The sequence below is a fragment of the Myotis brandtii genome, unplaced genomic scaffold (genome assembly GCF_000412655.1).
Source record: "Myotis brandtii unplaced genomic scaffold, ASM41265v1 scaffold18, whole genome shotgun sequence".
Classification (NCBI taxonomy): domain Eukaryota; kingdom Metazoa; phylum Chordata; class Mammalia; order Chiroptera; family Vespertilionidae; genus Myotis; species Myotis brandtii.
In genome coordinates, this window is record NW_005356674.1 from 5,661,511 (window position 1) to 5,674,697 (window position 13,187).

General features: G+C 34.8%; 1 protein-coding gene across 4 annotated transcripts in view; it reads right to left on the reverse strand.

Annotated features, from left to right (window-relative positions):
- The window catches only part of DNAJC13 (DnaJ (Hsp40) homolog, subfamily C, member 13), a 113,947-nt gene that overhangs the window by 55,035 nt on the left and 45,725 nt on the right, over nt 1–13,187 (reverse strand). For 3 of the 4 annotated variants that reach the window (XR_313441.2, XM_014537526.1, XM_005863579.2), the window contains 7 exons: nt 12,771–12,892; nt 10,569–10,644; nt 10,216–10,311; nt 9,221–9,364; nt 5,647–5,661; nt 4,991–5,073; nt 3,123–3,276 (listed from right to left, as the gene is read on the reverse strand). Coding sequence is in view for 3 of the 4 variants with exons in the window: in XM_014537526.1 (XP_014393012.1) it covers nt 3,123–3,276; nt 4,991–5,073; nt 5,647–5,661; nt 9,221–9,364; nt 10,216–10,311; nt 10,569–10,644; nt 12,771–12,892 (690 nt within the window). In the remaining variant the exon portion in view is untranslated. The remainder of the gene's footprint in view (nt 1–3,122; nt 3,277–4,990; nt 5,074–5,646; nt 5,662–9,220; nt 9,365–10,215; nt 10,312–10,568; nt 10,645–12,770; nt 12,893–13,187) is intronic. The other variant, XM_005863580.2, reaches the window with a different exon arrangement.

Here is a 13,187-nt window from a genome sequence, read left to right on the forward strand (position 1 = left end):
TACCAGCCTGCTCTCCCCCAACTGCCCCCCCCTGCTGGCCTAATTGCCCCTAACCACCTCTGCCTTGGCCCTGCCACCATGGCTTTGTCCAGAAGGTCTCCCAGTCTAATTAGCATATTACCCTTTTATTAGTATAGATATATAATAAAAGCGTAGCATGCTAATCAGACCGGACGACCTTCCGGACGAAGCTGGGGCTGCAAGGGCGGAGGCGACTTCGAGGGCCAAGCTCCTTGCACGAATTTTGTTCATTGGGCCTCTAGTAGATATATAAAAGGCTAAGTGTCTGTCGGACCGGTAGCTATGATGCGCACTGACCACCAGGGGGCAGATGCTCAACGCACGAGCTGCTGAGCTGCAGTGACTTGGTAGCAGCAGTTCTCGAGTGTGCACCCTAAAACCAGAGAGGAGGGAGCCCGATTCCTCACAGGGCTGCGCGATTCCACCTTCAGCCGTGGGTTATGTTGTTGCTGGGGCACTGTTGGCCCCGAATCTGGTTTACTGCACACTTGCATTTGCATTCCACACCCTGTACAACAGCAACTTTGAAGAGTTCCCTCTTGCACTCCAGGACTCCTTGGGGGATGTTGGAGAGCTAGTTTCAGCCCAATCCCTGCAGGCCAGGCCAAGGGACCCCCCTGCCGGAGGGCCCCCACTCACTCCGCAAATGCCCTTCGAGCCACAGTGCCTCCCCAGGTGCGGCCAGTCGGGGAGGGACCACAGGAGGTTGGCTCCAGGGTTGTCCGGCCCATCTCACCCAGTCCCTTCCCACCAGCCACCTTCTAATTAATTTCCTTTTAATGTGCACAAATCCGTGCAGCGGGTCACTAGTCTCAAAAAAAGACTTGAACGTAGCCCAGCTGATGTGGCTTAGTGGTTGAGCATCGACCCATGAACCAGGAGGTCATGGTTCGATTCCCAGTCAAGCACATGCCTGGGTTGGAGGCTCAATCCCTAGTAGGGGGCATGCAAGAGGCAGCTGATCCATGATTCTCTCTCCCACTCCTTTCCTCTCCCTGAGATCAATTTAAAAAAATATATTTGCAAGCAACTGTAAAAAGGAATTACCTGACCCGATTATCAAAATTATTTTTCCAAAACCTAAAATAACTGACTTCTAAAAATATAAGCTATACTTAATCAAATATATAATGTACATCCATTTCACTTTCTTTCTACACATTCTGAGCATTCAATTCATTCAACTTCTAATTATTAAGCATATACTGTGTGTGCCATGCACTGTTCTAGTCATCAGGGATACAACAAACAAACAAACATAAGAATTTCCATCCTTACAGGAGTAGATAAAAAAGTAGAATATAGAATAGTTGGTGATAAGTGCTATAGAATGAAAAAAAGCAAGGAAAGGGGATAGAGAGAATTTGTGTGTGTGTGTGTGTGTGTGTGTGTGTGTGTTAAGTAGAGTGGCCAGGGAAGGACCACTAATGATGTCAGCTATCCAGTGAAAAAAATGTTCTATGCAGAGGAGCAGCAAGTAGAAAACTCCTGAGTCAAGAACATCAATTTGGTGTTTTTCAGGGAAGCCATTGTGACTGGAGAAAGAGTGAAAGGGTGAGCAGTAGGAGGTAAGATCAAAGAAACAATGCTTGGGGTTCGGGGTTACACAGATCCTGTCTTGTAGGTCATTTTAAAGACCCAGATTTTTACTAAGTGAGATGGGTAGCCATAGGAGCACCAGAGGGCTTTGAGCACAGAAGTGACATGATCTACTTACATTTGAACAAGATCACACCACTGCTATGTTGATAATGAATTGTAGGGAGATAGGGGTAGAAGTAAAGATTGCTAAAATCCCAGAGAAGAGAGTTGGTTTCTGGATAAATTTTGAAGGTACATTGAATAGGATTTGCTGACAAGTTGGATTTGGGATATAAAAGAAATTATTTCAAGAGTTTGACCAGAAAAATAATGAGAAGCAACATTATACAAGATCAGAAAAAGTGCAAGAGAAGTAGATTTAGGGAAAGAACAAGAGCTAAGTTCTAGATGCTTGTTAAATATCCAATTACAGGATAAAAGTATGAAACCTAGGAAAGAAAGTAGCAGCAGGAGATAAAAATAAGAAAGCCACCAGTAAATAAAAAAATTTCAGCCCAGCTGGTCTGGCTCTAAGGTTGAGCTTCGACCCAAGAACAAGTTGGTTTGATTCCTAGCCTGGGCACAAGACCAGGTTGCGGGCTCAATCCCCAGTTGGGGAATGCAGGAGGCAGCCAATCGTTGATGTTCCTGTCTCATCAATGCTTCTATCTCTCTATCCCTTTCCCTCTTACTCCCTCTAAAAATCAATAAAAACATATTAAAAAAACAAAACAAAACATTTCAAGCCACGAGAATGGATGGGATCACTGAAGCAATGATTATACATGAAAAAAGGTCCATGAACTGATCCTTTGGGGCCAATAAACATTTAGCAGTTGGAAAAATAGGGAAAATGAGCAAATAAGGAGTGGCCAGTGAAGGAGGAGAAAATCCAAGAGAATATAGATTCCCAAAACCAAAGTAAAGAAAGTCTTTCAAGGAGGAGAAAATGAGCAAAATAAAATCATTCCATGTTTTTGAAATGCAGTTAGGTTAAAGATCAAAGACCAAATGGTCATGAGCATGCTCTAATTTACAATTGTAATAAGAGTTTACATTATACACATGCACACAAAATTATCTACCACCAGATTTCTTCTTCTTGTTTTGTCATTTCTCACATCAATATTTTAATAGAATAGCAAAATGTGGTCACATTCAGAATCAAATTACCAAAAAATTAATTAAACAAGCTATAAAGAACAAGGAGAACAGGTGATGTTTCCATGGAGAAAGAATCTAAAGGGGGAAAAAAGAAACCAAGCGAAGAACAGATCTAGAATGCATAGCATCAAATTTATTAAAACTGCTACACGATTCTCAGGTAAAAAGCCGACTTACTGAACAAAATTTTTTATTTATTTTTTGTCTCATGCAAAGATTAAAGTTTTCCAAAGTTTCTTCCATAAAATTAAGAGAGAAAGGTAAGGATATATGTTATATAACTATAAACTTATAACACTCCCAAAATAATACATGCTTATTAAAAACATTAATATGCTATAAATATTAAACTTTACCTCAAATTCATGGTGGTTCCAGGCAATCACACTGGTACTACCAAGCTCTCTATCAATATTAAATGCTCTCATTTCAGATTCAAGACTATCTCTCAATTCTTCTCGTGTTTTGAAATTCCAAATTAGGTTTGATTTGGCGTGGTCCTGACCAAACCTAGACATATATATATAATCAGAAGGAAACAATAAGCATGAAACAAAAATCTATAAATATCCCTTATTACATCTTATAATAATGAAGAAAACAGTACAACTACTAAACTTTAGCAAGTATAAATAAAATAAAAATTCTGTAAAGTAAGTATACTAAAATGTTATGGTAGAATTCTGATGACAGATATACAGCTATTCACTGTAAAATTACTTCACCCTTTCTACATGTTTGAAAGTTTTCATAGTAAAATGTTGGGGGGGGGGGGACTGAACTCATACTATAAAATAAATGTGTGAATTTCAAAATAAAAAAACTGATATTTCAATCTCAATATATATATTGCTAATATAAATTCCAGACAGAAAATATTTAGATATCAAATTTGAAGTTGGGGAAGATAATTTCTGGCTTATTGGGTGTGAAGTGTGTGGGATGAGCAACATTCTACATTAGAACCATATAAACTACCTAAGAAAGAATACTGATAAATTGCCAAGCTCTGATTGATATTTTCCACGTATCTTCCTTTTATTTCTGGAATAATTTAACCACTGTAATAAATTTGGACACAGTCCGAACTGGGGATGAATAGGCTTCATATCCATTCATTTTCAGTCTGTAATCCTCCTAGCAAGCCTGGCATCAGAGTTCTAAGGGAATTCTAGGGGGCACACAATTGAGGGATTCCTAAGGAAGAAAAGCAAGGCATATTCTTAAGGCCATACTATCCCATATAATAAAAGGCTAATCGACTGAATGGCAGAAAGACTGGTCACTATGATGTGCACTGACCACCAGGGGGGGCAGACGCTCAACGCAGGAGCTGCCCCTTGGTGGTCAGTGTGCTCCCACAGAAACTGGGCTCATGGCTGGCAAGCACAGCTGCGGTGGCGGGGTCATCTCCCGCCTCCGCAGCAGCACTAAGGATGTCCAACTGACAGCTCAGGCCCCTCAGTTGGACATCCCCCGAGGCCTCCCAGAGTGCAAGAGGGTGCAGGCCAGTCTGAGGGGACCCCACACACACACCCAGTGCATGAAATTCGTGCAGTGGGTCTCTAGTATTTTAAAAGTACTTTGGGAAGTTTTCAAAGCCCATATTTTCTTCTTTTAGCCAAAGTATAATCAATAGGTCATCTTCCAGACTGAATACTATGAGTTATCTCAAAAAAGGTTTGCAAACTCCCCAAAATGTTTTTTTCAAAGAGTCCTTTTGTGTGTGTATGTGTGTGCTGGGGGGGGGGGGAAAGATGAGAATAAGACGGGGTTACCATGTTAGAAAAGCTGTAAAAGTATATCATGTAAGCTAACATGGATACTCATTTTCTATTAAGACTCCTTATGTTTCCATCATTCACCTCTTTTAAGACTCCATTCTCAACAAGGCTTCAAGTTATTAAGCAGTTATTTCTAAACCATAATAGTGTTTTAAAGTAACCATCTATAAACCTTACTAAACATTTAAAAATAACTTAGGCTCTTTAGTCTACCAACATTCTATAAAAGGCTTTAATTTTACTGAAGCATCATTAAAAGGTCATACCAATCTTAGTGGTTATAGTTCCTGACCTCAATAGCATAAAAATACCTGTGGCATAAAGCACTAGTTCCAAACAAATAAAAAAACAACAACAACAAAAAAGATATGTCATGATTCTTTTCTAATGGAAATGCCAAACTTAATCTACGTTGAAAAAAAAAAAGGCCTTTGGTTTACCTATAATAGAAGAGATCCCAATTTGCTTCTATTTTTATTCTTTGTCTTCTCTTTCGAAGAACTACTGGCTTTTGGTTTACATTCTGGAAAAGAAAGAAACTTCATAGTGCTCAATCTGGGGCTACCAAGTAGGCTCAATCAAAAGATCATCACTTTGTAAGTGGTAAGAAATATTTCCTCCATCAAATTTTGGCAGAAACAAAACTACTGAAATAAAATCTATAAAATATGAGCATAGAATATTAGATTTATTACAATATAATACTTTGTCAGCATATACTTCTATAGTGTTACTGAAATATTTTCATGTAGTCTAAACTCATTGTTTCAACACCAAACTTCGTTAAAATTTATAGTGATGACTAATAAAATTTGTAATAGCCAAAACAGTGATTTGTTTTAAACATTTACATGCAGTTAATACAGAAGCCATGGGAAAATAATGAAAGAAAAAGATTACAGGTCATGAAACGGCTACCAAAGTCAAGAAGAGCAAGATCAAATTAAAATAACTAGTGGACAAGAAATAAGTATCTATATCCAGACACATGTGAAGTGAGACTTGAATTTAATTTATTAGACAAAGAATATCAAAGACAATTCCACATGCCAGACAGATATGAATTTCACACATGTAGCAGGAACTTAAAACTCACCATATTGTTTCTGTCCTGAATTTAATTGTAAAAAGGAAAAAATAAAAATTTTTTAAAGAAAATAGAGTGAGCCTATATCTGCTAAGCTATATACAAATTTTACAAGTATGTCATCAATATACACCACCTTCATTTTAAGACAGAAAAAAAGGCCCAGCTGCTTCTCAGACTCAAATTTTAGGCAGTTATAAACCCATTTAAAATTTCACAAAAAGCTTTGGCCACCATTCCAGAAAAAAAACAAAAAACGTATGTAAGGTTTACAACTGAAGTGGAAGATTTTAAAGATTTCTTGAAGTCTATACATGGACTGCAGGTTAAAAATCTCTATTCCAAGTAAAACCTATATGTATTTCAGACATGAAAATTTTATCTTCAATGTGACAGAAACAAAAAGTGGAAGTAGTATTGATTAAAACATGAAAATCTATAACTTCATTAAATAAGTGGCAAATTATATAAAATAAAGAGACTAGATGATATAGAGAGAATAAAGGTAAAATGAGCAGTACATTTTAAAAAGTAAATGCTCTTTGAAATATAAAACCTATTAACTATAACAGAAAATGTTTTCTACAAATTTTAATTCTATGTACTATCTTGAAAAGTAATGTAAGGTGAACTTGAATAAAATTTGTACTCAATTAATGACAAATCTTTCCTTAAAATCTTAACTAAGAAGTACTTTCTTCAATTTTCAGGACAATAAGCTAGGAGTCTAGAGTAATGAAAATGTAAATGCTATACCAAAAAGATAAATAGCTCTCCAAATCCTGGGCTGACTGATTCAGAGACTTAGGCTTATTAAGTCTAAGCCCCAAATAGCTAAACAAATCCCAAAACGAAAAACAAATCACATAAATACGTAAAAAGTAATTTTTATATAAACCAAAGGTTATTAATCCAACCAAAACATTAGCTATATATGGAAATTACTTCATAAACATCCTGATGAAATGTAGTTAATTTCAAAGATTTGCCAGTTAATCTTGCCAATGGTTAATTTCAGACTTTAGCTAAGGCATAAGATCATTCCAATATGTGGTGTTAATATTTACGAATAAAACAGTCACAAAGGTTATTATTTTATTAAAATATTAATGTTGAAAAACAGTATTCTGGCAGAAATAATTAGTATGCTACCAAAATAATTTCTTGATTAACATTTGTCTATTTGGTGTCATTATTTGCTCAACATTTTAGATAATACCCCGTGTAAATGAAACCAACAACCAATTAAACATTATTGATATTAAAAATAAATTCCCGCTGAATTGTTGTCTTTTAATAACAGATGTTATCCACATTTCTAACTTCAACAGCTTTAGAGCACTCTCCCTCGGGGGAGCAGGCCCGAATCTTTCCTGTCCCCTCTTCCCTCAGGACCGATTACCTTTACCTTTCTGTGTCCTAAGCTCTAAAGGGCCTCTTTCTTTTACCTCTGTAACTCTTCTCCTGAACCCATTTCTTCTACCACTCCCTTCTTCTACCTGACTTTCTAAATAAACTTTCTCTTATAGTTTGAAGGAAGGGAGGGAGGGAGGGAGGGAGGGAGGAAGGAAAGAGAGAGAGAGAGAGAGAGAGAGAGAGCAAGCAAGCTAGCTTTGGATTCAAGCTTAGGCTGGATAAATGTGACATATGAAATCTGATGCTAAAAACTTATTTTCAGTATAATTATATCCAACAGCTTAAAAAACATTATTTTAGAAATGAGTTTAACCACCTAAAGCCACAGTTTGTAATTTTTAATAACTGCTAAAGCAGATTTACAGTTGTGAGTACACAAAATAGCTTATTCTTGTATTTTTTATTATATTATTTTCCATATGAACAACTGTAACCCTACTCTCTTGCCCCACCCTATCTAGTGCTTTTATTATCTTGCTTGTACATCAAATCAACCCTGTAGGATAGAAAAGGGAGGTATTATTATCTGATTTTATGAAAGAGGAAAGTAAGGTTCTGAAAACTCCTAATTTGCTATAAGGGTTAATAAGAGACAAAACCAGGCTAAGATGTAGGTTAATCAATTCAAAGTTCAGAATTCCTAGGCATTTGAAAGCCTGTCTAATAACTCTTTATATTGTATATGTCACTCATACAAATTAGCATTAACCAATTATGCTCAAGTTCTAGAGAACTTTGCTTTGGTCTCAATTTCATATAGACAGACAACACTCTAATATTTGTTCTATTGCACCTGATGCATTATGTTTAGATGTTCTGAAAATTCATAAAAAACTTGTTTTAGAAAGATATTTCTATTACTTTCCTTGAATAAGGAAACAGCTACCATAAATAAAGAGATGGTTAAAGGAAAAAAATTTAACTGTGATCAACAAATACCATAAGATCAAGTCAATTTTTACAGGAAGACACCTTAAATCATTCTTAACCACTGCACATTCTATCCTCAATAGAAGAATGGACACTACTGAATTAGGTTCTGCAGCACATAATACATACTGAAAAATTAGACTAAAACTGACTAAAAATTAGACTAACATCTGACCTTGATTTGAGAATCTAATATTGAAAATTTCAAGTACACAGAAAATTTACTTTAAAAATGTGCATCCCGCCCTGCAATGTCTCTCTCACATCGATGTTTCTCTCTGTGTCTCTCCCCCTCCCTTCCATTCTATAAATCAATGGAAAAATATCCTTAGGTGAAGATTAAAAAAACACACACAAAGAAACAAACACAAAAAAATGTGCATCCCATTTCTAAAACACTAGTCTGGCTAGCTCTGAATTAAATAGCTAAACAGGAGCACTGGCTGGTATGGCTCAATTAGTTGGAGCATTGTGCGGAATGTCACAGGTTTGATTCCCAGTCAGTTAACATATACCAAGGTTGTGGGTTTGACCCCTATTCGGGGCGCATACCAGAGGCAACCAATCAATGTCTCTCTCACATCAATGTTTCTCTCTATTCCTCCCTCTCTAAAATCAGTAAAATAATAATAATAATAGCTACTTTTATTGTATGTAATTTCTTTTATTTTTTAAAAAGCTAAACAGGCCCAGATGGCATGGCTCAGTGGTTGAATGTTGACCTATGAACCAGAAGGTCATGGTTTGATTCCCAGTCAGGGCATATGCCCAGGTTGTGGGCTTGATCCCTAATGTGGGTCGTGCAGTAGGCAATTGATCAATGGTTCTCTCTCATCATTGATGTTTCTATCTTTCTCTTCCTCTCCCTACCTCTCTGAAATCATTAAAAAAATAAACAGGAAGGGCAACTTTATTTTTATAGCTACAAAACAGAGTTTAGAGAAAGAAGGAAACAGATGTATATAAAGGAAAAAAGTATAGAAACTCAAAGTTATGGAAGAAAATTAAGAATAAAAGTTTATATTAAATTTCATATTAAATACCTAACTAAAACCCTAATCATTGATTCAGAAAACTATGAATTAAGAAAAATTCACATCTATGAATCAGAATTAGGCAACATTTCTTCAAGTGCTCAGTCACAAATATCTGACCGCCATCTCAGTGAGCAGCAAAGCTACAGTGAACCTAGAATATACAGAAGTGCTGGAACTTTGGAAGCAAATTTTCTTTTTACCTCTTTTTGAGAAATACCCATTCTATCTCTCCAATGCATCAACACAAGATCCACTTTTTCTTTGGCAAATTTTTCAACTTCTTTAGCAGCTTTTCCAGCTAGTCTTTGCCACTCTGGAACTTTATTAAATTTTCCATACTGATCCTGTAAAATAATGTTGAAATCCATTACAGTCCTGTTTGCAAATTTATTATAAAAATGTAACTAAAGCTGATTCACACTATTTTACATGATTAAATACTGAATGTTAGGGCTCAGTGAAAAGACAATTTCTGCAATAAATTATACTTTTTGTTAAAGAAATCTTAACCTTCTACTTAGTTTTCAAGATGATTCCTTTTAGAGAAATGGCAACATGTAATTGGGGGGTGGGTGCAGAGAAATTTGGTGAGTACAGAAAAAAACAGACACAAAAGACAGTAAGAAACAAAATATCTTAAAACATGTTAAGGAATATTCTCAGACACCCTAACCTTAATAATTAAAATAGCTCTGCAAGAAAAAAATCTGAATTAAATTAACTTTTTCAGTGTTGGCCCCTTTCACCAACAACATTTATCAATTATATGCAAAACATAACATTACACATTTGAATTTTTTTTTATTTTTTACTTTTGTTTTATTGCTTAAAGTATTACAAAGAGTATTACATATGTCTCCTTCCCCCTCCTTGACATTTTTTTAAAAAATCATTTCTAAAAACGTGACAATCAGCTCAATTAGAGAAACAAAATATACAAAATTATTACTATTCATAAGATTAGTTATGGTGATAGGTGCACAACTCTGTAAATATAATAAAAATTATTAAATTGTACACTTATAACAGGTGAATTTGGGGGATGTAAATTTTATCTCAATAAAGCTGTTAATTTTTTTTTTTCAAATACTACTAAAAATACTACTATTCAAGTTAGTAAATTTGTTTATTTCTCAATTTTTTTGACGAAAGTACTCTTTCATTCTAAAAAAATACTTAGGACGATTATATTTACCATTGCTATTTTCACATTATCTCTAACATGCATCCGATCAGCATCCCTCTCAGGAACTGAATCTGAGCTGTCCAAGTATGCCAGCAAGCCTGGAGGCTAAAAACAACAAACAAAAACAAGACATAATCTATTTTCAAAACAACTGCACAAAAGAAAATGTAGCCTTCAAAACCCAAATAAATACTATGATTTCGTTTTTGAGGGTAGCATTTATTATAAGGCAACTCCTATGATAAGTATCCTTTAAATTAAAAGCAGACTTTAAAAAACCCCTTGAAAAATATAAATAACTTATCAATGAAATTTTACTGGGCAAGAATATATAAATCTTCCCAGTTATTCAACTGACTTACCAAAATGCGCTTCAACAAGTTTGTTGCAGTTACATTTTCAGCTGTCCAGAGGCCCACTAAATGTCTACTTAGCTGTCTGAAAAAAGCAGACGTTGAGAAAGGTTTGCTGCTTTATCTCAGCTAGAACAGAAAGGAATTTTTAAAAACAAAATATCACATAAGAAATATGACTACAGTAAAATAATCATTCTGATGTTGAATATTAAAAAGTAATATTTTAATTTGGAGCTATGAAATAGTAATGCAAATATTGCTAATGTTTTGGAATTTTCTCGAAATAAAAATGCTTCCCTGATAAACACACTAATTTTCAATGGACCTGAACATGAAGTAGGTTCTTACCTCATTTAAAGATAAAAGCAAAAAAATTAGATTTGATACAATTAGTTTGTACAAGTCTTGAAATAGATTTAAAAAATATGTTAGCCTTGATATACAATTAGTTTGCATAAAAGTCCAGACATAGTGATCCTAGTACTCTAGCCTTCTCTGATTCTGAACAGGAACAAAATTCTACACCTATGTTCAAATATAACCTTCTTGGCAAGGTCAGAGATAGCAAATATTTTTGGTTTTGGAGTTTGGACAAAGACTTAAAGCTCTTAGAGCAGATTATCCTACTCATCCCTCTTGAACTAAAAAGTGTATTTTGGTTCAAAGTGAACATCTAGATCCACGTTGACTTTATGACTTAGACATTTATTTATCTTAATCCTCATGATGACTTTTGTCTCCTAGGCTAGAAGCTCCTCATGAGCAGGGAGTATATTTTATTCACTGTTGACCCTTCTGCTTTGGCAGGATTCACATGCCATTTACTATCAGAATGGGAATAAAATCTGTGAGGAAAATAACCAAATAATCACCTACAGTCATATGTATGTATGTATACATGTTACTTTCCCAGAAGAAAAAAGTTTAATAGGAAAATTTTGTTCTGTCACCAAAAAACTGAACATTACTGAAACTATTCATTTCTGTGCCTATTTGAAAGCTAATATAGTGAAGTAATTATAATTGTAATTTCCTTCACTGGTATTTGGTAGGTATCATATCAATTAATTCCTAAAAAGGCTTTAATTAGGGATAAGAGATAACATTTTATAATAGCAATTTGTAAAAGATTGCAAAAGCAATGCAAAATGAAAAGTGCTATTTTTATAATAATTTGACAGCTCTTCAATACAGTGATTAATCACAGTAGGAAATAAATGTAACTGATTAACTACAATAAAGAGGAACACAACAAGCAAGCATCTAACGTAAGTGTTTAATGAAATAAGACATCGAATAGTCTATTGTAATGAAAGATGGTGTCTAGCAATGCTAACAGAGGCAATATACCAAGGAAAGACCTTCCTTTTATATCTCTTTGTCCTCTCAGGCAACACAGAAGACTACTTTTATGGCTAACATATACAAGTGAGGGATGCAGATAGCTTCTCATAATAGTATAAAAGCAGAAGACTATTGGCAAGGCAGCATACTAAGGCATTCAATAATTGGACATGGGTGACAAAGGAAATATATAGTATAAAGTAAACATAAGTCAGCAATTTATTATGTAAAAAGTAAAAAAACATGATTAAAATATTTATATCTGAAAGTGTCACATGTTAGGAATCCATAAAGTTTTAAAGGGTTGGAATTTATATAGCATGGAGTAAACAAATATTTATGTTTCTTTATATTTGAATACTTATGAAAATGATGATTTGCCAAAGGGAAAATTTTTACAAGAGATTTAGGATTTCGCTATGTTAGGCTGGTTAGATATTAAGGGTTTTTTTAATTCTTAAAGTAGAGTACCTAACTGACCAAAGATATTGAAAAATGGATTATGTGAGGTTTTTATACAGGATCACCTGCATTCAGGGTAGCCAGATACAAGTACAAGAAGAAAAAGCCTGGGCATGTGGTTCTAATTTCTTTCCAATGTTCTAGTCCTGGATTATGGGTGTAAAGCCTGATAATATACGATAGGGGGGGGGGGGATACATTTCATTATTTCCTCCCACGTTATCAGGGCCAGAAACAATGATCATTTGGGTACAATCCTTCTATAAGGAAAGGAAAAGGAGAAGAAGGTGAATCAAAAGAAAAACATTTGTGTAATCCAAACACTCTGTTTGTTTTATGAAATATATCTGAATCCACTCTCTAAACAGCAAGTTAATTTACAGCAAATTAAATTTAACCTACCTATTTGTAAGCATCCTTTGATCTGAGCTTATTGTAAACATCGCAGTATGCAAGTGTCGAGGTAAGGCACCTTCACTGAGGGCAAGCTCTTGCATTTTTGTAGCAATTTCTTTGTCACCTTCCTTTGGAGAAAGGGTAAAATGATCCCTAAAGCATCAATCTGAAGAAATCTTTCCTAATTTTATAAAACTAATTATTTCTAGATAAAATAATCAATCAGTATACAAAAATAAAAAATGCAACTTCAATTACCCAGAAATAACACAGATGAGTAGTACAAGTAATTTTAAAAATATCAGTTGCCTTTGGAATGAGGTTTAAATGTTTCTAGACAAATTTATCTTATAAATTATGCTTTACTTAATTTAATATTAAAATTAGGTTCATTCCCTGAGTATGTAACAGCCAACAAAGGGA